The sequence below is a fragment of the Pezoporus occidentalis genome, unplaced genomic scaffold (genome assembly GCF_034315485.1).
Source record: "Pezoporus occidentalis ecotype Australia unplaced genomic scaffold, CSIRO_AGI_Poc_V1 ctg64, whole genome shotgun sequence".
Classification (NCBI taxonomy): Eukaryota; Metazoa; Chordata; class Aves; order Psittaciformes; family Psittacidae; genus Pezoporus; species Pezoporus occidentalis.
In genome coordinates this window covers 1,774,396-1,799,780 of record NW_026915987.1, presented here as the reverse complement: position 1 = coordinate 1,799,780, position 25,385 = coordinate 1,774,396, and the positions used below count along the sequence as shown (strand labels likewise).

The 25,385-nt window shown below is 51.0% G+C and overlaps 2 protein-coding genes across 12 annotated transcripts in view; one reads left to right on the top strand and one right to left on the bottom strand.

The window, feature by feature from the left end:
* The window catches only part of ASTN2 (astrotactin 2), a 344,763-nt gene that overhangs the window by 95,182 nt on the left and 224,196 nt on the right, over positions 1–25,385 (bottom strand). For all 7 annotated transcript variants that reach the window (XM_062640264.1, XM_062640262.1, XM_062640269.1 and 4 more), the window contains 2 exons: positions 24,356–24,535; positions 1,896–2,161 (listed from right to left, as the gene is read on the bottom strand). In XM_062640264.1, coding sequence (XP_062496248.1) covers positions 1,896–2,161; positions 24,356–24,535 — 446 coding nt within the window. The remainder of the gene's footprint in view (positions 1–1,895; positions 2,162–24,355; positions 24,536–25,385) is intronic.
* On the top strand, positions 10,707–18,308 carry TRIM32 (tripartite motif containing 32). Of its 5 annotated transcripts, XR_009968834.1 has the most exons (3): positions 11,197–12,316; positions 13,175–15,799; positions 17,562–18,308. XR_009968834.1 is itself a non-coding variant. In XM_062640273.1 (2 exons), exon 2 carries the CDS (start codon positions 13,242–13,244, stop codon positions 15,183–15,185), a length of 1,944 nt encoding a protein of 647 aa, XP_062496257.1. In that variant the 5' UTR covers positions 10,707–10,747; positions 13,175–13,241; the 3' UTR covers positions 15,186–18,308. The 5 variants fall into 5 exon arrangements, 4 of the variants coding, with proteins under 4 accessions (XP_062496257.1, XP_062496254.1, XP_062496255.1 ...); XM_062640273.1 differs by lacking the exon at positions 11,197–12,316 and adding an exon at positions 10,707–10,747 and having other exon boundaries at positions 13,175–18,308; XM_062640270.1 differs by having other exon boundaries at positions 13,175–18,308.

Sequence of the window (25,385 nt, the reverse complement as noted above, 5' to 3'; positions counted from 1 at the left end):
ACCCTCTCCAGTAATTCCTTGTCTTTTTTGTGCTGAGGAGCCCAAAACTGGGCATCCCTGTTCCTCCCAGTGCCCTTCAGGATTAGCTGCCCTTTCACCTTCCTGCACCCCAGCCAGGGAACATGGGGGTTTGCAGAATGGGCAAACCTGGGGTCTCACTTGCTCAGCCCATGCCTCTTGGTGGACACCAGGGTTATAGGAAGTCCATTGCTCATCCCATGGGGTGAGAGCAGGCACCAATATCTGCTGGAGGAGGAGGAAGGCCACCGCAACATGGCTCTCCTCTCCTTTGGCTCCAGGATGTTCACTAGATGGAAACCAGCCAGGGTCACCACATCTCTCTTCTCTCCCATCACATGCACTCAACAGCATCCTGCCGTCGAGGTGCTGGGGGCATTTTGTCATCAGAAAACCCCACAAGAGCAGTGGAGCTATAAACAGCAATGGTGCTATAAACTTACTTGGGCTAGTTTAATCCCACCAGGAGCAGTGGAGAGAAGGCTCCATCATTGCCTCTGTTCCCAAAAGCAGCCCTTTCCCTGTGAAACCTCCCACCCACAGCCACACCAGCCATGTCAGCTATGAAGAAGCCATTGAACAAAGCCCCTTAAAAGGTGCTTGGACTGTCAAACACATTCCCTTGACCGTGGGGAGCTCCTTGCCCAGCACTGCCAAAGTCCCCATACAGGATACAGCTAACAGTGACCATGCAAGTTCTCTGACCAATGCTGTTAAACCACAGGAGAGAGAGAAAAACCTCTTAGCACGGCTCAGTCTGTAGTTCTCAGTGCCTGAATGAAGGAAAAGAGGCAGTATTACCATTGGCAGTGCCCTGATCCACTGCTCCTTCCCACTGCTGGGAGCGGGAGCGATGCTTGAGCAGCACGGGGAGGCAGACCAAATCCCTGCTCATTACACACTGTTAAGGGTTTCCTTACACAGCACAAGTGCCTCTGAATAAATGCTCTTTGGGAAGCAAAAGGCAAAACATGACTCCTGGAGCCCTTCTAATTTCAAGCCCTTGCTTCAAAAGCAAGGAGAAAACAGCAGTTCCCAATGGCATGGAAATAAAGGGTTTTCCAATGCAATTTACGTGGGCAAAGCAATGGATTTTCACCTATCTCCCTCTTGGAAATGGTCAGTTTTAGAGCTGAAATCAAACATGCCCACACAGAAGCATCATAAATCAGCCCAAGGCAGACACCCACCATGAAACTGAAACCCCAGCACTTCAGAGCCTGGTAATGGAGAGCACAGCCTTGTATTGGGTGGTAGCTGTAAGCTTTAAAAGGCAACTCACTGCATTGGGGTAGATGATAAAACAAACCCACACAAACTGAAGTGGGCAAAATGCCTTTACCTGTGTCTTGCCTTATCTCTGCTGGATGGAAATACATGAAATATATATGTATATATATAATAATTATAGAATCATAGAATAGTTAGGGTTGGAAAGGACTTTAATATCATCCAGTTCCAACCCCCCTGCCATGGGGAGGGACACCTCACACTAAACCATGGCACCCAAGACTCTGTTCAACCACCAGGGATGGAGCATTCACAACTTCCCTGGGCAACCCATTCCAGTGCCTCACCACCCTCACAGGAAACATATATAAATATATGTAATATGTATATAAAATACATGTAAATATATGTAATACTTTCAGCATACTTTATAGATGTTCATATCCACCTTATTACTGACCTTGCTTTCCCTCTGTACATGTCTATGCGGACATAGATGCAGAGAGCATGAACTTCAGTGCTTACCACTATTACTGTGCCAGTTCCTCGCCACCCTCATAATAAAGACTTTCTTCCTAGCGCCTAAATCTGTGCAGAGACTGAGGAAGGCAAACCGAGGGGTGACTAAAGCAGGATCCATCACTCACCTCCCTGGTTTCGTTGTCCTGGATCAGGGCGTACAGAGGCACCACGCGGTTGATCTCCAGCAGAACCGGCGTGGGGCTGAGCTGCTCCTTCCCGGGGCGCCGGCACAAGTGGCAAGTGGATGGGCAGCGTCCTTTCTCCTCGCAGTGAATCTCCACCCCTGAGATGAGGTGGTCATCGGACAGCATCTGTGCCGTCAGCAGGCCTGAGAGATAGGTGATGAAGGGCATGGATTTCAACTCCTTCTTGTTCCCGAGCTCGGTTGTTTCTGGTTCGGGGAGAGGGAAGAAACCAAACAACATTAAATAAAGCCCAGCACAGGTGTATTCCCAAAGCCAAGCTCTGCTGCAGCGAGGATAAATGCAGCTGCTGGAGGTGCTGGAGGCCAGGTGGGAGCAGGAAACCAGAAAGGTCAAGGAGAGAAAAACAAGACTTGCAGGTCACTGCTTGGGAATTGGCAGGAAGCGCGAGCACCGACAAGCACTTCTACAGTGACAGACTGACCATGTTCTCTTCCTTCTTCTTTGTAACTTGCTTATGCACTTTCTGCACTTCAAAATGAAACCCAAGTATATCCTAGCTGCCAAAGTGAAATCGCTCCAAAGGGACCAGGGCAAGCAGCTGAGTGCTCCCAACGCTCACCCCAACACCAGCCCTCTCTCTATGATCTTTAGCTCTCTCTTTTGCGTGACACATTATCCAGGACACTGAGATGGAACCAAAGGAGGATGCAAAGAGACTGCACTGAGGGATGGAGCTCCTGGGCAGAGGGTACGATGGGTGTGGGAATGAACTCACCACATGGGGAGAGATGGAGGCATTACCAAACCCAAACTGTCAATATGCTGCTTTCAGGAACTATTCAGCCCTTTGAAACCCATTGTGAAACTTCCTGGTGGTCTCAGTTACAAAGCAATGAACCCAAGAAAGCCTTACTTTGTTCCGGCTTGGTCCAAACACTCGCTAAGGACAAAGTACAATACCTGGTGCTACCCTAAGCACAGGAGACAGGACTGCCATCTCCATCCTGTGCACCTATATTTAAACCCTTCACCTGTAGACTCCTCTTGGGTTGATCCAAGGAGAGCCCAACTTTCATAACCTGGTGAGGGACTTGGAGGAGAAAAGCCTTTCTCCATCCTGTGCCCAAATGAAGCTCCCAACACCACGAGCTCGATGAGGCTTCCAACACCATGAACTGGACAGCTGCTGCCTCCAGCAACAACATCCCAGTCCCACGATGGAGCTGCAGAAGAGCAAGGATTGCCTCAATGCCCTCAGCTCGCAGTGACACGCAGCTGATGTGGCAAGGCACTACTCAATTAGGAATACCAGTAAACACAGTATTCCTTCACGACTCCTGATGGGCTCCAGGCTAGGGCCAGCCTCCCCTGCTGCCTGGCTGACAGGGAGCACTTCAATGCTCAGGATCAAAGCTGTCACGGGCAGAACAAGCAAATTTCCATGTTTCAGTGGAATAAAAGCGGGGAAAACTGCTCAGATAAATCAAAACAAGGCAGTGAGGAGATGTCTCAATGTCTAGAGACACTGGTGTACAGAGACATGGAAAATGAGAGTTGGGGCTGGCTCCTGGAAAGATTATTTTCTAGAAGAGCAGCTCCAGGCAGTTTCAAGCCTCATAAGGGGAAACCATGAAGCCCTGACAGATAAACTGGGTGGCTCAGAAAGAGGGAAGCTACAAGGTGATGCCATGGACCTCTTCTTGCTTCTGGGCAACACATTTTTAACATCACTATTGAACTACATGTAAAAGAGAAAGGAGATGACAATGACACTTCCGGGCTGCAGAGCTTCTTCACCAGAGCTGAAGCAGTGATTTTGGAGGTCCTCCATGGGGAAGGAAGTTTTGGAGCCATGCTGTAAGGGAGAACATGAACACAGAACTGAAGAGAATGTGGACTCAGTTATCTCATGATTGGCAATAGGGTATCAAACCTTCCCTCCTGAAATACTGGCTTTACAGCTAAGAATTGGACTACTTGCATCAAACATCTGGATGTGGCCTTAACACAGGCTATGGCTTAGCCTAAACCTAGCCAAGGCTTGTCTGGAGATATGGCACAGAGTTTCCAGCCTTTCTGACAATCACTGTTGAAATCACACACACAGGCTTCCACCAGCACCTGGAAGAAGCCCCAGGGTGATGGGCAGCACAGTCCAGCTGCTAGAGCATCACTCTGGGGATGCCTCATTGGAGGCTCCCTTCCAAGTTACCTGTTCTGTCCTTCTCCCTCCATGTCTGCATTGAAGCACAGGACACTCAATGCATGTGGGCTCAGGGGCTCTTTGAGTGCAAACAAGCAGTAAGGAGTGGGATGAATAAGCAAGAAGAGCAACTTCCCTTGGTCCTGCTCACTTACAGACTGTTTTTGCAAGGAGCAAGCTGGGGCAAGTACCCTGTACCCTAGGAAAGGACACTGTAGCTGGGGGTGATTGTTTCAAGAGCTCTCCAAAGGGACTGGCATGAAAGCAATGGTTCCTCCTGTCTCCTGAAGGAAACCCAGATGGAGCAAAGGCATTTCAGGAGCAGCAGTCACCAAATGGAGCTGCACAAACTCTCATATAAACTTATACCTAAGAACTCATATATAACTCATATATAGTCTCATATATATAAAGTCTTATATATAATCAAAGTAAGGCAGAAAACTGAGTAGCACAGCTCCCTTTCCATACAGCCACACACCCAGCCACAGCAGATTAACCATGGAGCCTTGTGCCTCATGGAAGACTTCACAGGTAAGGTGGAAATCTCTGTATTTAATCCTCTTTGTAACAGCTGAAGCCCCAGTTACTTTAGGGGAAAGGATTCCTTTGCATCCTTACAACCTGGGGATGTAAGGGGCTACTGGAGCTGAGCTTACAGGTTCAGTGCGCTGGCAAGGGATACGCAGTGTTCCCTTGTGATGAAAAGGCTCTGGGTGCACCTCCAAAGGAGGAAGATGAAACAGGATGTGGCTTAGCAGAGGGAGATGGGTTTTGCTGCCAGCTCTCAGACAGACAAGCACTTGGAAGTCATCAGCACTGGAGAGCAGATCCTGGCAGCAGTTGTGCAAGGAGCTTTGGGGGCTTAAATGCAGTCCTGACAAAATATTCACCCCCCTTCTGCTACCAAACCCCATGTGAGAGTGCCAATTGCACACCCTGCTTGGGATCCAGCTGATCCAAAGCTGAGGACAGGCAACAAGGAGGAACAGCTCCTCATCTGCTGGCTGACAGGGTGGAAAGCAACAGCTCCAGGAGCCTCATCCCTAGAAAGCTGGTGATCTTGATGGAGACTGTGCTTCCTTCTCTTCCCAACCACATCACCCACCACTCACAGCATCTCAGAGAGGATTCAGACCTGGGAGGTATTGTCCCTAAAACACACTCCTTTATTCCATTGCAACTGTAGCCCAAGGAGAAGGGATCTGGGTCCTTCTTTCCTACCTCTGAGTTCTGGCTTCCTGCTCCGCTGCCTGCCTGCAAGGATTGTGCTCAAGGGCCAGCCTGCTCTCCCCACAGGGAACTGGAATAATCACATATATTCCTGGGGGCCCAACCTCTCTTTTGATTACCTAAATCCTTGTACAGCACCCATCAGTGCTGAGGCCCGGCTGAATGGCTGCTTCTGGAACAAAACACAGGCAGCCCAAACCTATTCCTGGTGAGGCCAAAGGAATATTTGACATTGGATTGGAGAGAATCAGAACCAGACCCTGCAACATCCCATTGCGCTGCCATCTCCAGCTGCCAACAGAAACCCTCCTGCTGCTTTCACTGCAAGCTGGGCCCAGTCCAGATTAAGTAAACCCAGCTTTAGGGTTCAGAGCCACATTGCACAAGCTCCATCCAGAACTGGACAACGTCCCAAAGCACTCAAACTGCTCTTGCAAAACCTCTGCTTTACTCCTAGGGAAGGGCTTTGCAGGTGACTGCTGCTGGGTGCTCCAAAGGTCCTGTTCTGGCAGGAGGATGAGGCTTGGCTGCAGGAGCTGCAGCAGCAGTGGGGATAAGAGGGCTTCCTTATCAGCACTTGCATCTGAACATGCTTTCGCTGGTGACTCAGTTGGATTCTGGCAACATCTGTTTGGAAGCGCGGGGCCGCGGATGTGGTTAGATGCATCACGGCAACTTGTGGGAGTTATTAGTTTGTTTGCATGAAACATGTATCTAAAAGAAAGAGGGGAAAAAACAACCAACAACAGCACAACACAACAAGTAAAATAACAGCTTCTGCCAAGCGTCAAGCCTGGCTTGAGAGAGGATGAGCAGCGCAGAGTGTGCAGAGGTACCACGCGCTGGCCTGGCTCTGGGCTCCATCAGGGTTTATAACCCCACAGCATGAGGTGATTGCCTGTGCAGGGGTCCCTGCTCGGGATGCAGCAGTTGCAGATGTGAGGAAATACTTCCAGTAGCACCTCCTAGTGCCTGGACAAGAGGGAAGCACCATAACACCACTGTGGTAACAACAGCACAATACCTAATCCTTCGCACTGGAGTTTGTCTTGAGAGCTCCCAGAAGATGATGGGTTTGCCAGTGGTCCAGCATTCTAATACAGCACCTCCTCCAGAAGATCCCAAGTCATTCCAAAACTGGGAATCACACCACTTACAACAAGTACGCAGCCACATCAGGGGTAGGATGTGGTAGCTCCTGAATAGGAGAAAAAGCTTGGAACGAGGAGAGGAGAAGGTTCTCCAGCTGAAGCTGCAGAGGGAATGTCAGGAATAGACCCAGGTGGGGACTCCTCCAGGCTCAGCAGGTTAACCCCACCAGCACCGATAGGCTGCTCATCTGGCCCTGATTTAGGACCTGGGCTTTGCACTCCACACATGGAAGAGGCAATTTTGGTCCACTTCTGCCCTAGTGCCACAGCAGGCAGGGCAGTGGGGATTTACAGCCAACACACATCCACTGGCACAGGCTGCCCATTTATTACCTGGTGGAAAAAGACCCCATTTGTTGGCAAATCCATCGGAAAGGACTTAGAAAGAAAATCAATCCTTGTGTTTGCCTGGGAATTTCTCTTGCAGTAAGATATTGTCAGTGCTGTAACCCCCAGGGCCGCTAAGAGCCTGAACAGATTTAATGCTGCCCACTGTCCGTGATGGGAAACCACTGCTTGGGGCTGCAAAGGAGGTGTTGGTGTAATGCCTAGGGGAGCCAGCAGTGCTCTATTATCACACATGCACCCATGGGTGCAAGCAGCACAGTGCCACCCCTTGCTGCTGCCCAGGAAACGCCACACCAACAGCGGCTCAGGCTGGCTGTGCCAAACCACCAATGCCATGTCCCATGGAGGATTCACCTACGGACTGTCACCCATCATTTAGGGAATGCCACCACCCCACGGCACAGCAACCCATGCGGGAAGCCTGGGTGAAGGCACGACCACAGCCTGTGCACACCCCAGAAGGGCGCACGCTGATGCTCATAAGCAACCGCAGATGTGTATCCATGGGACACCTCGGCTGAGCCCACGGAGCGGCTGGAGGGGTGACACTGGGGTGCTATGGGACCTGCCATGCATGGCTGCGGGGCAGTTGTGGCCGCTGCGGTCCGTGAGGACCTGCTGCCCTCTCGTGGCACCGCGGGAGGATGGCTCTCGGGCTGGAGATGCACCACGGCTCGCTCTGCTGCTGGCACTCCACAGCCCCTCCGATGGGACCTCATCCTGCATGGAGCTCCGGCCTCGGCATGATGAGTCTGGCAACACAAATCCAGAACAGCCTGAGTGCCCACAAGTGATGATCTCCTGAATGTGATGGTCTGTGACCACTTTTCTCCCCCTCTTATGTCCGGAGAGTCACAACCACCTTCCTGCCTCTGCCCCCCTCTCCCTGCTGATTAACCTAATGCAATAAAACACAGAACCTTGCACACTCTCACAGCCCCAACACCCAATACAAGCAGTGGCTGGTGAGCTGTGCCATGGTGCTTGTGGCTCAGTGGCCCACAGGACCCCTGTGTGCCCATGGGAGTCCCTCTGCCCTGGGGTGATCCCGAAGGTACCAGCAAGGACCATCTCCTCCACAGGTCAGACAAGCAAGCTCTGCAGTAACCTCAGCTTCAGGTGAGACATTTACAGACTTGCAAGCCTGTGGTACTAAAGGAAAAGGCCAGGAGAGCTTTTAGAGATCATTGATCAACCCCTACAAAGGGGGACGGTGCAGGCATCACCAGTGTGCTTGCTTCATCACAGGAATCAAAGGCCCTGCACGGCCCTCACTGCCTGGAAGAGCAACCAAAGCCTTGCCCTGCTCATCCAACCCTTGGCAGCACCTCCCTGCTCGTGCCCCCTGCCTCTGAGCCACTATAGCCCCACAAGGATGGTCCCAGGATCACCAAATTGCTGCTCTGGACCCCATGGGCTGCTGTGTTAGCCCTGTACCAGCAGCTGGCTCCGTGTCTGCTCCAATGCACCCTCCTCATGCTCATTTCCCATGGGATGGCTGAGATGTCCCAAGCCCTGCTGGCTGGATGACTGGCCACCAGTGTGGGGCAGCTCTGCCCCCCCCACCCCGTGCCAGGGTGACTGGGGTCCCAGCCTCCCCATCCTTCCTCCTCATGGCACAGGGTCCCCATACTGTACATGCTGGGTAGCATCAGCAGCTCATTGTCACCACTCCCAACTAAATCCCGAGGGTCCTTTGTTTCTACCCCAAGATGCATTAAAAGCTTATTTCCTTACTCCTATACTTATTTTTTCCTCACACTGTTCACTTCCAAGTGTGGGTGACCTCACACATCCACCAGAACACCCCAGTTTTGTGCTTATATCCACTTTTATTCCATGGAAAATACATCAGGAGCTGAAAGCGCATTCCCATGGAGATGCCAAGAACTAGGAGTGAACCCCGTGTCCCCTTCTGGGACACTGCAACACCCCCAGGGCACTGCTGGAGCACCCCACTGAGGTTTCTTGCTCAGAGTCAGGAGCATGACATGAAATAGGAGACCATAAACTTCACCCATTGCAGCCCTGGTCAGGGTTTGTCTCTGCTCTTGCTGCCTTTGAGTGCATCCACTGCTCATGTTGCTGATCCCTGCTGCTCCTGATTGCTGCTGCTCTTGATCCCTGCTTGGAGGTAGGTCCCTTCCAACTGAATTATTCCATTCTATTCTAGTCTAATCCATTCCATTCCATTTCATTTTATCCTATCCCATTCCATTCCCTAATTCCTACTCAATTCTGGCTACTGCCTGGGTACCACTGGGACCAGCAGTGATGCTGGCAGCACTGGGGTGTTCAGAACACGGCTCCCATGGACCTGCCTGTCCAAGCCTTGCATCTCCCTACTCCCACAGGGAAAGCCCCAAGCCCTGACATTCCTGATGTGCTGTGCAGGTCCTCCACCCCAGGTCACAGTAAAGCTGGGTTCTGCCATCATGAAGCGGTCTTGTGATGGCCAAGTGAAAGCTGAGTGGGAACAGGACCCACTGTTACCAGTGTCCTTTGCACCACCATGACCCCAAGAAACACCAGGGCAGAGCTAAAACCCCTGCCTCTGACCATTGCTGCCAGCCCCAGGCAGCACAGAGCCTGTCTGATGGGCAAGGGGTCAGAAACCAAGGCTGGAGGGACAAAGAGGAGGACAGAAGAAGCAGGAGGGAAATGACTGGTTCTATGATCAATGACTGCTGGAGAGATCACCTTTTGCTGCCTCCCAGCGTGAGCAGAGGAAGCAATGAGCGGGCAGCACAAGCTCTCCTCTGATCGAGGGCAAACCCAAACCCACTCCATTTCCCCATTGCTTCCTGCCTGTGCCACAGCAGCAACACCAAGCACCGGCCAGCACTGCAAGAAAGGTGTCATTGTAGGAACCAGGACGTGCTCTGAGCAGGTCCTCACACAAGCAACCACAGCTGCCAATGCCCATATTTATGTCACTGACAATATTTATATGCAATCGATTATAGTTGCTATTCTCTACCTCAAAATAGGCCTCTTTGTCCTGGGAGCCCACAGGCTGCTCCAACACAGTGGGAATGAACCAAGTGATGAGTTTTCAATAGGCCAGTTGAAAACATGACAGTGCTCAGGTCCCCACTGCAGGGTAGAAGATGAGAAGGAACTGGATTATCAGGAACTGGCACAGAATAAACCAAGAACAGTGAACCCCAGAATCCCAGCCTGGGTTGGGCTGGAAGGGACCTTAAAGCTCCTCCAGCTCCAACCCTGCCACGGGCAGGGACCCCTTCCACTAGAGCAGCTTGCTCCAAGCCCCTGTGTCCAACCTGGCCTTGAACACTGCCAGGGATGGGGCAGCCACAGCTTCTCTGGGCACCCTGTGCCAGCGCCTCAGCACCCTCACAGGGAAGAGCTTCTGCCTAAGAGCTCATCTCAGTCTCCCATTTAAGCCTGAACCCATCGTCCCTTGCCCTATCGCTACAGCCCCTGATGAAAATAATCAATTAGAATCAATCAGTTGGGAAAACACCTTTAAACTCACCGAGTCCAACCCTTCCCTTTCTTTGTCTGCTTTTACCGCCCCTGCACATCCCAAGCAGGAGGAGGGGCCGCGCCGGGAGCGCCCTATGCGGGCAGGTCCTCAACTCCAGCCCCCGGCGGCGGCAGACCCAGGCCCATCACCACCCTGCAGCCCCACTCCGGCCCCAACCGAGCTCCCTATCCCGTTAACAACCCCCCCTATCCCCGCGTCCCCTCCGCCTCCCCTGCTCCTCCCTCCCGGCCCCGCTCCGCCACCTCCACCCAGGACTCCATCTCCCGTCGTGCTCCGCGGCGCCCCCCCCCCCTCACGCACGTTACGTCCCGTCGCGTCACGCACGTTACGTCAACGCGCGGGGCACGCCGGCCAGCCGCGCGCGCGTCCCGGCAGCTGCGGGCAGGTAGGGAGCGCCCTGGGCGGGACGCGGCGGCGCCCCCTGCAGGCGGGGCGGGACGAGGCAGCGGCCGGGCCCCCCCTCCCGCGGTGCCCCGTGGCCGGGCCGCGGCTCCATGGGGTGGGAGCCCCGGGGTGGGTCCGCCCCCGCCGAGCCCTTGTGGAGGCCGCGGTGGGGCTGTGGGTGCGGTTAGGCTGCGCTGACAGCAGCGGGACGAGCCGCGGCCCCGCGCTGCTGAAGCGGGGGGTGAGCCCCGGGCGCTGGGGCAGAGCCCCCCCCCCCCCCCCCCCCCCGATCCTGCTGCTGTCCCCGAGCGGTTGAACGGGTGGGGGGACCCCAGCGGTCAATTCCAGGCGCCTCGGTAGGTGAAAACTAAAGGGAGAGGAGAAACCACAGCAGGAAATCGCTTTGAGTCTGCCTCATGTAATGCACCGAGGTTATAGCCTGACCCAGGGCTGAGGCTTCCCCCAGTCCCTGCTCGGCGTCACTGGAATGATGGGCACACGAAAACAAACTTCCATCGGAGCACGAGAGAAAGGGAAGTGCAGCAGTAAAGTTAACCTAATGTTGCTGAGGCGCGTGCTGGCATGCCAAGGAAATGCATGGAAGGAATCTTGGACAAATCGTCTTCCTACAAATCTAACTTAAAACTCAATAAACCCCCCTCTGTTATTGATTCCTGAATGAGAACAGTTGTTTTAAAGCTAGTTTTTGATGTATTTCACGTGTATTTTATGTAATTCCCTGTATCTGGTATCTGTGCTGCTCCCTCATCCTCCCCTAAGCAAGTTTTCTAACGTATTTCCAAGGAAAATAAGAATAATGGAGCTGGTACCCTGTGTTGCAGTTTTAAAATGCAGATTTCTCCATCCCTCAGAGGATGGTTTCTGATCTACAGTGCCCAGGCTTCTGCTTCCCTGCCTGAGATAGGAGCCAAGAAGAAAAGGAAAGAGCATTCAGCAGCAGCAAGTGCCAAGCGTTTCCCTGCTCCTGTGCTCATTGAGCCAGGGATCAGATCCCAGCGTGGGATGAGAGCTGCTGCACCGCTGAATCCCCTCCTGAAACACAGGCTTTAAAGGACTAAAAGGAGTTGTGTAACTCTCAGCATGAACATAAAGAACTTCTCTTCATTGCAGTTGCCTTCTCCCACTTGAGCGAATGGGAAACTGAACTTTTCTGTTGGAAATGCTCCCAAGGATGAAGCTGGCAAACCAGCAGCGGGGAAGTGAGAGTGCTCCGTGCATGCAGCCACAGTTCAGGACAAGGTGCCTGTCTGCATCCCTCTGTGACCAGCTCTTCAGTTTAAAGACTAACTCCTTCCCTCCCCTTCTCTTCCCCTACAAGAAACGTTTCCTTCCCCGTTGCTTTTAATAGCTAAGCCATGCAATAGCAACGCTATTGAAACTCAGTCTACTGAATAACAACTTAATGATGGGACCCCTGTTCTATTCCTTTTGAACGGCTGCTTCAGCGGGATCTGCTCCCTGCTGGGAGGAAGCTGAGGGTGGAGAAACCTGGACTGAAGCTGAATGGCAACCAGAGTGCTGGAAAACTGAACCAGAAGGCAAGAATGAGGTCAATGCTGCGAGTCTGAAACCAGGAGACGTTCTATGCAGTTAAGCTAAGTTCAAGAACTAACAGAGAGCACTTGGGGTGTGTATTAACAAATGCTTGGAGTCCTCTGTTAGCTCCATTAGTGCTAATTCCTGCTATTCCGTGTGGAGCTGTGTTTAATTGGCATGCTGGAGCATGATGCTGGGTGGCAGAGGTTAAAGAAATAACACCGGCATCGAATCTTCACTGTTTGCTTTCAGTATGTACAGTCATTCCCAGAACAAGTGGAAGCTGACAGATCATCCCTCCTAGTTTCCCTTCCTGGCAACTCTACGAAGCCTTGAGGATTTATTTTGGCTATCTAGAAAAAAAATGAGGAGTAAAGCAACCACATTTGTTTTGTTAGTTCCCGATGTCACATCTGAATGCAGGTCTCCAGAGGTGATAAATTAATGTCCTCAAGCGTTGCACCATCTGGTTCCTCTTTGGATGCGCAGCATTCTGAATGCTTGGTTTAATCTCCCTGGGTTTCAGTAAATTATGGAAACTCAGAGGCTTGGCAGCAGGAGATGGGCACCATGAGGAGATGATTCAGTCATCAATATCTATTGGGCTTCCTTATTGCTGCCATTAACGCTTCTTTCTGTTCTACTTAAGAAATTTTGCGAGTGAATAGTTCATCACACCAGGAGCTGCAAGTTGGGGTTGGAGTTTGCCTACTCTGAGGTTAGCTATGACTAATTCGTCCTTTCCAAAGGTGGCAATGCTAACTGGGCTGCTTTTTTTCCAGGGTTGGGTGATAAATCAGAAAGAAATTGCATGTATATGTAACTGATGACATAAATCACATTTCCTTTTTTTTTTTTTCTCTCTGGACAGAATTGGAGCACCTCGGAATAGATGCAAGAAGAAGACTTTGTGCTGGGTAAAGCTGCCTTGGAGAGCCATGGCTGTCGCCCCTCATCTCAACTCGGATGCACTCCGAGAGGTCCTGGAGTGCCCCATTTGCATGGAGTCCTTCACTGAGGAGCACCTGAGACCCAAGCTCTTACACTGCGGGCACACCATCTGCAAACAGTGCTTGGAGAAGCTCCTGGCAAACAGCATTAATGGGATCCGGTGCCCCTTCTGCAGCAAAATCACACGGATCACAAGCTTAGCTCAGATGACTGACAACCTGACTGTGCTGAAAATCATAGACACCGCTGGACTGGGGGAAGCAGTGGGTCTTCTCATGTGCAAGGTCTGTGGGAGAAGGTTGCCAAGACACTTCTGCAAGAGCTGCAGCTTGGTTTTATGTGAGCCCTGCAAGGAGTCATCACACATGCCTCAAGGACATAGAGTTGTTGCTATCAAAGAGGCTGCTGAAGAGCGTAGGAGGGAATTTGGGACGAGGCTTGCCAGACTTCGGGAGCTCATGGGTGATCTGCAGAAAAGAAAAGCGTCTCTGGAAGGTGTTTCAAGAGACCTGCAGTCTAGATACAAAGCAGTTCTGCAAGATTACAGCAAAGAAGAGCGCAAGATCCAGGAGGAGCTGGTCAGGTCACGCAAGTTCTTCACCAGCTCTTTGTCAGAAGTGGAGAAGGTAAATAATCAGGTCATGGAGGAGCAAGCTTATCTGCTGAACTTAGCAGAAGTGCAGATCATGTCTCGCTGCGACTATTTCCTTGCCAAAATCAAGCAGGGAGATATAGCCCTCTTAGAGGAGGCAGCAGACGAGGAAGAACCAGAACTGACAAACAGTCTTCCAAGGGAGTTGACTCTTCAAGAGGTTGAACTCCTGAAGGTGAGCCATGTGGGACCACTGCAGATCGGGCAGGTGGTGAAGAAGCCCCGCACTGTTAACGTGGAGGAATCCCTCATGGAAACTGCAGCATCCTCATCAGCATCATTCAGGGAGCCCGAGTTGGTGCAAGAGGAGCCCAGCTGCACACCCAGTTCCTCCCCAGCCAAGCCAAGGATGCCTGAAGCAGCCACGAGCATCCAGCAGTGTCACTTCATCAGGAAGATGGGCTCCAAGGGCAGCCTGCCAGGGATGTTTAACCTCCCTGTGAGCCTACATGTCACCCTGCAGGGTGAAGTGCTTGTTGCAGACAGAGGCAACTTCCGAATCCAGGTTTTTACCCGCAAGGGCTTCCTAAAGGAGATCCGCCGGAGCCCCAGCGGAATCGACAGCTTTGTGTTGAGTTTCCTTGGAGCAGACTTACCCAATTTGACACCCCTTTCTGTCACCATGAACTGCCACGGCCTCATAGGTGTGACCGACAGCTACGATAACTCTTTCAAGGTCTACACCATGGATGGCCATTGCGTGGCGTGTCACCGGAGCCAGCTAAGCAAGCCCTGGGGCATCGCTGCTCTTCCTTCGGGCCAGTTTGTAGTGACTGATGTGGAAGGAGGCAAACTCTGGTGTTTCACAGTGGACCGTGGCGTGGGGGTAGTGAAGTACAGCTGCTTATGTAGTGCAGTGCGCCCCAAGTTTGTCACCTGCGATGCTGAAGGGACCATATACTTTACCCAAGGGCTAGGGCTTAACCTGGAGAACCGGCAGTACGAGCACCATTTAGAAGGAGGCTTTTCAATTGGCTCTGTTGGCCCAGATGGGCAGCTGGGGCGCCAGATTAGCCACTTCTTCTCTGAGAATGAGGATTTCAGGTGCATTGCTGGGATGTGCGTAGATGCCAGGGGAGACCTCATTGTTGCTGACAGCAGCCGTAAAGAAATCCTGCATTTTCCTAAAGGAGGGGGCTATAACATCTTAATCCGGGAAGGACTCATCTGCCCAGTTGGTATTGCCATTACTCCCAAAGGGCAGTTGCTGGTGCTGGACTGTTGGGATCATTGCATTAAGATCTACAGTTACCACCTGAGAAGATATTCCACCCCTTAAAGCATGTCTCTAAGCAGAGATTCTTCCAGCCTCATTGCAATCTGGCAGGAGCCAGTGTCAAGCATTCAGGAAGACGGTGCCATAACCAAAGGGGGGGTCAACGTAGAGGCCGCTGTGTTTTGTGTTTAGAAACAAAATAGCCTATGTGGTGGTGGTCTGCTTCTTCTTCTTCTGTTTTATATATAAAATCCATACAATAAAAAACAAGTGCCAAGGGAAAGGATCCATCCTGGAGTATTGGTTCCTTGTTAAATGACTGGTCACTCCATAAACCTTCTCACCTCCTTACGCCACATCACCTGCACTACCAGCTTCAGCCGTTGTATCTTTGTGCCATAAACACTGACTGCTCTAAATCGTCTTCCCTTAGAGAACCAGAGAGGCAGTCCTTGCTGTGGAACTCACAAGGAACTGGGTAACAGTTGTCTGGGCAACTACCTGGGAAAGCAGTTTCTGATTGCAGCGCTGCATCAACTGAAATAGCCCTCTTAAACTGCGTGGAGATGGAGCTGTGCTTTCAGACTGACAAGGGAGGGGTTTCTCTCTCTGTTTTTTGGGTATTCAGGAGATCACCCCTGTGGTGCCGTTGGTGAACCGTGTCTGTTCAACATCAAGTGAGTAGTGGGCAACTGTGGGAGGCTGAGCTGAGCCACAGAACTGCCCTCTCTGGTGGCAGCAGGGTTTTTATTACTACTGAGAGTTCTGTTAGGTAGAAGGGGATAAAAGGGGAGGGGGCTGGAGGAAAAAATATAAGGGGGGAGGGAACCTATGGTTGATATTTACTGTTTTCTTGTTAAATGTATCCTGGAAACTGGCTTTGGAAGGTATGTCTGGTATCTAAAGCTTTACTGGGAGGTGGTGGGAAAGGGCTGGGGAAATACGTCTGTAGTAAATGAGATTCAATGGAACATCCTGTACATTCACCTGCACTTCATTATTCTGCATTCCAGACTCTTCCATTTAGCAATAGGCTTCCACTTCATCTGCACTTTATACCTGCAAGCTGCTCACTGCCAAGATGAGGAGGGGAGGGGGGGCTGTTTTCTTTCTTTAATACTTGGAACCACATCCATTGATGTACTGCTTTTTTTTCTCCTCCTTGCACAGCAAAACACTACATTCCTCACATACATTTTGTTACAGCACCAGCAGGCTCCAGAGTTCATGTTCATCACGGCTTTGGGCCAAATGAAGCACAAAACTGCAGCTGTGTGAACCAAAGCCCCCACAGTGCTACTCTCCTGGCTGATAAATGTGTACCTCAGTGTGGTGCTGCTTGCCCAGAATAGCTTATTGAAGGAAAGATGCATTTAAATAGGGCGCAGTGGTAGCATGTTAATCTGCCACAGATAATAGTTACACTGCAGCGTGTTTATTTGCTGCTATCAACAATGTAGTTGCAAATTCGGGGGCATGACAGACAATCTAAAAGCTGATTTTATGGTGGCTGCCATGCTACAGCAAATTGTTTGCTACTTGTGCTACAACATGGATGCAACAAGTGATTCTTTTTAAGCTCCCATATACTTTCCCCTAATGAAACAGCAAAGTTAAGTCGGCTTCAGAGGCACTGCAAGCTCCAGCCTGTTGTTTGGCACTCACAAGGTTTGTAGAAGAAGTGGTGGGAGCAGATTTTAGTGGGGTTTTCTTTTCCTCTCCCTGTTCTGCTCAGCCAAAGCACTGAAGAGGCCCAGCACAGCACACACCCAGCTGATGGGGGTGCCCCTCCATCAGGGAATCTTCCTATTTCTCTTACTATAACAGGATGGAAAGAGGTTGTGGAGAAGGGAGCAGGAGCTAAGACACTCCCATGGGAGATGGTGCTGAGGGAGCCCATGGGAACTGAACCCTTCATGCACTACAGGGGCAGGACGAGGGGGAATGGGTTTAAACATAAATAGGGGAGACTGAGATGAGCTCTTAGGCAGAAGCTCTTCCCTGTGAGGGTGCTGAGGCGCTGGCACAGGGTGCCCAGAGAAGCTGTGGCTGCCCCATCCCTGGCAGTGCTCAAGGCCAGGTTGGACACAGGGGCTTGGAGCAAGCTGCTCTAGTGGAAGGTGTCCCTGCCTGTGGCAGGGGGCTGGAGCGGGATGAGCTTTAAGATCTCTTCCAATACAAACCAGGCTGGGATTCTATAATTCTATGATAACCTCCCCTTTTTCCTGCACTGCTCCTGCATTTGCTGAAGCTGCCAACTTGCACATCAGTATTCACATTCTCTGCTTCTCTTTTTGGGGTGGGAGGGGCAGTTGCCTGAGGTATGTTACAGCAATATGGGGAGCTGATCTCACCTTGCATGTATGTTTTGGGGACATGACAACTATTACCAGGCCTTTCTGCAGTTAATTACGTTGTAACTCAAGGCGTTTTTTCCAGTGTTACAGCAATAGCAGTTCCTCTCCTACTGATCTCTTTTCAACATTTCTCCTGTTTCCAAGAACTGCTCCAAGCAGGAAGCTACAATGGACCTGAATAATTGAAGCAATATTATCTATGCTAATATGTACCTCTGTCATTTTCTGTCCGCATGGATCTATTTAAGCTTTTTTTTTTGCAATAAACATCACAGTACCAGCAATAACAGCTCCTGGAGTGCTTGAAGGGACAGAAAAGCTGGTCCAGTAAACTGAGCAGTTGGTTCCTCCAGCCTGTTCCTGGTTATACAGTTCAAACAAAAGCATCGTCTGTCATCTGTTTCTCGCTCAGATGATCCAAGAGAAATCACACCACCCTGCAAGGCACTGCTGGGGCAGGACACTGTGATTGGCACCTCGGGGTGCTATGTGTCGCCTGCAGCTCTTTGTCTGCTCTTGGCTTTCAGGCGGAAAAGAGGTAAAAGGAGGACCTGAAAACCTGTTGTTCCTCCCGCAGGGTACACACATCCCCTGCTAGAACACAACAGTGACCGTGAGGGGGTTTTGCAGAGCTGTATTTCTCACCCTGGTTCCCTCCCCTCCAGTGTTGTGATCATTTGCCAAGCAACATGAACTGGAATCATTAAGGAGCGTGATGAAATAGTTTGGCTTCTGCTTTCTACCTGGAGAAAGAGCTTGTCTGGTCGTACGTATGTATTTGGGCTTTAAAGATTGTGTAATAAAGGAGAAATTGATCCAATTAAAAGCGCATTGCAAATGGCTCGTTTTCTTATTAAAAACACTTTATCTCCTCCCTTTGGTGGCAGATTGGGTTTTACAGCCACTGGGAATTCAACTTGGGAACACAATGGCTACGAGACTCCTTTTATGCCATCGGGTTAGGAAGATAAATCTGATCTCCTTGGCAGGTCTCACATAACTTTATCTGATGCTTCCCTACCCACCTCATAAACAAATACTGGAGTTTCCACCTTAATTCATGCTGATACTCCCACAAGGGCAGTATCTTTTCACTGCAGGTGATACCTGATGTTTTAAAGGGCTGGTTCAAATTCACTGGCACTAAATGCTCCATAACAGGATGTGGAGGCCTGGCTGAAAGCTTCCTCATCCAACCCCCTCATCATCCTGACCATCAAGCAGCTTTCTGCCTCAGCTCTGCCCTGCTGCAGAGGTGACACATTTGCTGGGGCTGGTAGAATCATTTAGGTTGAAAAAGACATTTAAAATCATTGAATCCAGCCATGAGCCCAGCACTGCCAACTCCACCACTAAACCATGTCCCCAAGTGCCACATCTACATGTAGGAGGGCTGCTGGGAGGATTTACCTATTATTCTGGCTGCTTCTGATAAATGCTGCAAGTAAACCCTAGCAGAAGCAGTGTGTGTAGGTGAAGCCGAAGGAGAACTAAGCAATTTGCTACTCAGCATTCAAATGGTCCGTCAGCAGCATGTGCAGGTTCTCCCCTGGTCCCATCATCCAGCTGGGTTTGCTGTGCTGGGTGAAGGATTTTAGCGCTGGGGCTCATCTCAGATGTTACGAAGCAGCTCTTTAAGCAGACACCAGTTGCTGGTTTATCAAAGCACACGATGCGTGCACAACAACTGCCATGCAGGTGCTGGTATATGAGCAGTTATCATTTCTTAGGGTAGCAGCAACTACGCTGCGAACATTCGTTCTGGGCAGCAATCAACAGCCCAGGTCTCTGAAGGGATGAGGGGAGAGCCTGGTTCTTAATCAAAGGGGGCAGAGCTATGGAAGTAGAACTAAAGCCAGATGTTTTGAGTCTTTTCTATTGTATAGCTGAAGTGATTTTTCTGGGTCATTACTCAGTGCAAGGATTTAAAGTTATTTCATTCTGCACAACTAATTGCTCGACTTGCCTGGCAATTCTGGATTACAATAGGCAGTGCATGAGGTCATTGAACAGACATATTTTAGACGAAACTAAATTTTGCGGCAACCACGAGATTGCTTTTTCCTCCTTCGAACAAAATGTCAGAATTTGAGGGTTTGAAATACATAGAATGACATAAACTGCAAGCAAGATTGTTAACAAAGGCAATAGAGTGGTTATAGGATCTCAAGGACAGGGAAATTCTATGCGCTTTGCTTCTGAGCAAGAAGGTATAAGGGAAAGCCACTATTTCCTTGTCTTGGTTTTGGCTGGGATAGAGTTAAGTCTCTCTCTAGTAGCTGGTGCAGTGCTGTGTTTTGGCTTTAGTCTGAGAGTAATGCTGATAACACACCAATGTTTAGTTATTGCTCAGTAGCACTGACTCTAATCAAGGACTCCTCAGTCTCTCGTGCCCTGCCAGTGAGGATAGGCATGAGAAGCTGAGGAAGCAGTGACAGGACACTTCATCCAGACTAGCCAGAGGGATGTTCCATACCCCAGAACATTGTGCTCGGGATAGAAACTGGGGGGAGTTGGCCGGGACATCGTTGTTGCTCAGGATGGGCTGGGTCTCAGTCAGCAGGTGGGGAGCAATTGCATTGTGCATCACTTGTCTGTCTCGGGTTTTAGTCCTCTCTCTCTTTTCCCTGTTCTGTTATTATTAACTTTATTTCAATTATTAAACTGCTCTTATCTCAACCCACAGGTTTTACCTTTTCCCAATTTCCCCCCCGCCCCATTCCAAAGGGGATGGTTTAGGGGGATGAGTGTGGTACTTAGTTGCACCTGGGCTTAAACCATGACATTCCTTTAATAGATGCAAAGCTTGCCTTACAGCTTTCTTAATGCACCTGATTGCGAAAACTACAGGTTCCCCCCATGGACCAGTTCAATTTTAAGTGTGTTATGTCAGTATCAGACCTGAAGGGAGAGGAATGAGACCTTGAGAGGACAGGAGGGATCCACAGACCCTGCTCAGAAGAATATAGGCAGCTATTTTAGCAGAGCTCAAGGCTGTATCCTTAATATGGCTCCTATTTTATGAAGATCTTTTGTCTGAATTGCTGAGTCCACAAGAAAGCATGAAAACTTTAACCTCTGAAAGGGAAATGCAGTCAACAACCTATGGTCCAAGAGACAAGAAAGAAGTACTGGGGAGGTGGGTGGGCAGACCACAGTCTCTCCGTGGACTGTTTTGCTCAATGCTCTGTTACTGAGAGGGAGCATCATTCACGTCTGCAGCAGCCACTTTCAAAGTTCAGCTTGCTGAGCACCCAACTTGCCCAGGTAAGCTCAGCCAAAGAAACTCCATCTAGAAATCATAGGAAATGCAAGGAAAACATTTCACTCACTGCAGACCTGAACAGCTTAACGGGGTGATGAAACCCTCCGAATCTCCTCCACCCATGCATAGAACATCCCCAGCCCATCAGCATCCCTCCCTGCTCCCAGGCTGGGCTTCTCCAATAGGAATGAGCAAGCTAGAACAGCTCATGGAGAGATCCCACTGGGGCTGTCAGATTGTGCTCTCGGAGCAGTAATTCCCTTTCCCTAACCAAGCTTTCCTCTTCTTCCTCATCCAGCTGGACCAAGGGGCCAAAGAGAAAGCAGGTCTCTGATAAACCCTTATCAGCAAATGAAATGGTCCCTGGCAGGAGGGTTTCCAGATGGAGGGTTTGCTCTTTCCTCCCATACACTTCATGAGTCTCTGTGCTGGGGTGAGTCCCAGCCTCTACCTCCAGTTTCCTCAATGAGCATGGCATTATGGGATGTGGAATAGCCCAGTTTGGGTCAGCAGCCCTGGCTCTGTCCTCTCCCAGCATCTTGCCCATCACATCCTATTCCCTGTGGGGACACAGAGGAAGCCTGAACACTGTGCAAGCACTGCTCAGCAGCAGTAGCCAACACACTGGGGTGTTACCAACACTGGTTTAGCCACAGATCCAAAGCACAGCTCCACAGGGGCTGCTACAAAGCCAGTTCACTCCATCCCAGCCAGACCCAGCACATTCTTACACAGAACAGGAGGTGGCCGAGGGCATCACGTTCGCCCCAGCTGCCAAACATAAAGATGCTAACACAATTGGTGTGAGCTTAATGAGACACCATCAGTGTTAAATACTGGCTTCGACAGGGGAGAAAACCGATGTGGGCTCCTGTGGCACAGATCAATGGCTGGGTCGATCTCAAAGTCCCTGCTTGGAGGCCACTCTGATGAGTTAAAGCGTTGCTTGGCTGCACAGAGCCAGAGGAACCAGCCCCAGAAATGGGCTTTGAATCACTCCGCATGAAGTAAAATTGGGGTTTGGGCTGGTCTGATCATGGGCTAACACTGGGGGATGTTTGTGTGAAGAGAGCGCAGTGCTCAGTGTGCTGCAGCCCCTATGGCTCTCTCATTTGCAGGATTTACTCCTGAAACTCCATAGGAACTCCCTCCCCTGCACACACCTTATCTCCTTGCAGGAGGAAGGGGAACACTGAACACTGTGACACCATCCCCACAGGACAATGGGTCCAGGCAGCGAGACGACACCACCTTCCTGCTGAAATCCCGATCCCTTTCTCCTCCATTTAGCCCTGCAGACACCGACCCATACCCCAGGCTCCTGTGCCGGCTGCGGGCGCAGCATTCCAGCTGCTCCAGCCTCGGCAGAGAGACAGAGCTTCACAAGGAGCCTGGCTGCCAGCGCGTGGTCTCCTCTTTGAGCCCGTGTTTTCAATTAGGGCTCGACACCGCGGCTGTGGCTTTACCGGCTCCTGAGGCTGCCCCGCGATTGATGAACCTGATTAAAACATTAACGTTATTCTGTGTGATGCTGCAATGTACATTTGTATCCTCTTTGGTGCCTTCCCAATTAGCTCCAAACTCCTCTCTCCCTCCTCCTCTCCTGACCTGCTTTGTTCCCTAACAAATTGCAGCTACGCCAGCCTTGGTTGGGTATTTATTAGAGATGATGCATATGTGTGCTCGCTGAGCGGTTCGGGAACGGGCTGGCTAGCAGCAGGGAGCCCGGCAGGCCAGAGCTGTTTCTGAGCGGAGAAGGCATCCAGAACCGTCGAGCTGGAGCTATTTATTCCCATCCTCCTTATGTCACTGGCAAAATGAGTGCAAACCAGTGGAGGAGCAGGGAATAGATGCTGTCTACCCTAAATGGCAAGCTCTTTCTCTTAGCTACCAGGGGGGCTCTCCAGGAAAGAGCATTGGGTTTCCTGTGACACTTCTCTGTCGTGGGATCACAGCCTGCTTTGTGCTGAAGGGATCTTAATGCTCATCCAGTTCCAACCCCTGCCACTGGCAGGGACCCCTTCCACTAGGGCAGCTTGCTCCAAGCCCCTGTGTCCACCCTGGCCTTGAACACTGCCAGGGATGGGGCAGCCACAGCTTCTCTGGGCACCCTGTGCCAGCACCTCAGCACCCTCACAGGGAAGAGCTTCTGCCTAGGAGTTCATCTCAGTCTCCCCTCTGTTCACAGAACCAATCTCTCACTGTATCAGCAAGAGCCCTGAGCATCCTTGATATCCTTCCAAGAGCATTTTCCACCCATCAAAGACCTAAGTACAACACTGGTCCCCCCTTCAGTACCGACAGCCACGAAGTTCAACCTCACATTCCACCAGCTACCAAAGCCACAGGCAGAGCCATGCACAAAGAACAAGGTCAGAGCCAAATACCCAGATGCTGCACAGTCAGAAATTGAATGATGATGTCCAGGCATTACATGCAAACCCCCCGAGGTACCACAGGTGCTTTGGTGGTGGGGAAGGATGCTCCGGATGCCCCCAGCACATGGGGCAGCCCTGCAAGCAGCACGGGGCAGGCACAGCTCCATGCAGGAGTGAGGGATCCTGCCTCAGCCAGCCACATACCATGGACTAAAAAGGAGAATCACTGCATCTGCAGTGACAGTGCTGGGACCATGGAGCCACTGTGGGCCTGCTCCACACTGGCGTTTTTGGCCAGGGGTTGCAGCAAGTGCTCCCGAACGCTTCACAGCAGCACCAGTACCTAAATAACACACCTGCGTGCTGCTTTCTGCTGCTAAACCAGGGCATTGCTATGGCAAACTTCATTTATCACTATTTAAAACCCAAACAAACGAGTACAGGGTGTTATAAATGTGCTTCCAAGATGAGCTGTGCTGGGAATACAGAGAGAATAAATAAGCAGAAAGCAATGGAGGCGGCGGGTGGGAGCACATCTCCATCCGCTGGCTTCCACAAACCAAAGCCACTCTCACGGGCAAGGCACAAGTGCTTTGACGACCTCTATCACCATCAGCCCTTACACATAGGAAACACCAGAGATGTTTTTCAATGGAAAGCTATCAGACCCAGGGAATATCCCCCACTCCCTGGAGGACAGAGATGACTTGGCAAATGGAAGGCTATGGCAATAAGGGAGTTTTTATAAACATAACCTAATTGTATTACTTGGAAGTCCTGAAGTTTATTGCCCTGTTTAATGATGTGTCTCGTTATTTATGGTGTAGCACAACGAGTCTGCTATTGATTTAATGCACTTCCTTAAAGACTGTCATTGTCACAAGCAATAAAATGAAGCCATCCTGAGACAGCTCAATTATGTCACATCTCCATCACCCAGCCCTGGGCACCAACGGTGTGTGGGGTACACATGGTGATGTGGGTCACCCAGGAAAGGATGGAGCTGGGGGGCAGGAGAAGGCAGGATGGGTTCGCCTGGCTCTGGGATGCTGCCCATGGACTTGTGCCATCATCTCCTGCTGCTGGGCACTTGGTTCGGTACAAGACTCCTGTCTGTGCCCACTAACCAGCGTGGTGATGGTGAATGCACAGGGGAAAGGGGGTGATGGATGGAAAACAGCACAAACGACAACCGGCAATGGTACCCCTGCCAGTCCCCACTGCGCTCCTCACCTTTCTGGTACTGGAGCCAGAGCTGCTGCTGGACCTTCTTGCTGGGGAAGTGGATGGTGCAGCTGAACTCGGAGCCATACAGAGCCTCCGCGACGTAGTGGGAGCCAAACTGCTGGATGAAGGAGAGCAGCTCCTCCCGGCTGCTGTCCTTGTTCAGGATCTTCAGGATGTTGGCGAAGCCTGTGGGATGGAGGCAGGGGGTCAGCAGAGATGGAGGGAGACCCAGAGATCCCCTGCTCGAGCCATGCAAGTCCCTACATAGGGGCAAAGCGCAGTTCCTCCTCTCTTGCCTCCATGCTCTACATGATCCCTTGGAATCCACTGTTCTTTACCCTCGGCTCTGGCATCCTTCTACTATCCCTCTCCCTAAGTAATTTCTGAGATCCCTTTACAGGATGTGAACATGTGTGTGCACACCCTCTCCTGCCAGCTCCATCCTCTTCTTCAGGCCACACTGGCACATCATTGATACTCTCCCAGAGGATGTGCTTGGCCTTTACCAGATGTTCTCCTGTTGTAAGGATGGATTTATTGCACATTGCACCACATCTCCAGAGGAAACATCCTGTACAACCAATAACTACTTCTAGGAAAGCTGGAGACAGTCCAGGGGGACACAGGGTCTGGGGTGATGGCACTGGGCACACCATAGGTGTGGGAGGGTCAGGGGACTCCACAGCACCCATGCACATAGTGGCGATGGGTAGCACAGGACAAGAACAATGGAGATATCACTGAGGCCACCACACAGCACCTGGGCATCATTTAGAGCTGGCTGATATCATTGGCTTGGTTCAGTGGTGGAAATGAAAACACACTGCAAGAGAATACCTCATTACAGGCACCAAAATGAGGTTATGGGGCTGGCTGGTTGCTTGGGTTATTGAAAGAGAAGGTGGGTTTAATAAAGCAGCAAGAAGAATTCATTCGGAGCTGAACCCAAGGATGTTTTTCAGCTCCAAGCAGGTGGTTTTGTTCTGTCTGTACCAGATCCCTTTTTTCTTTCTTCATTTCAAAGCAGGCTGATATT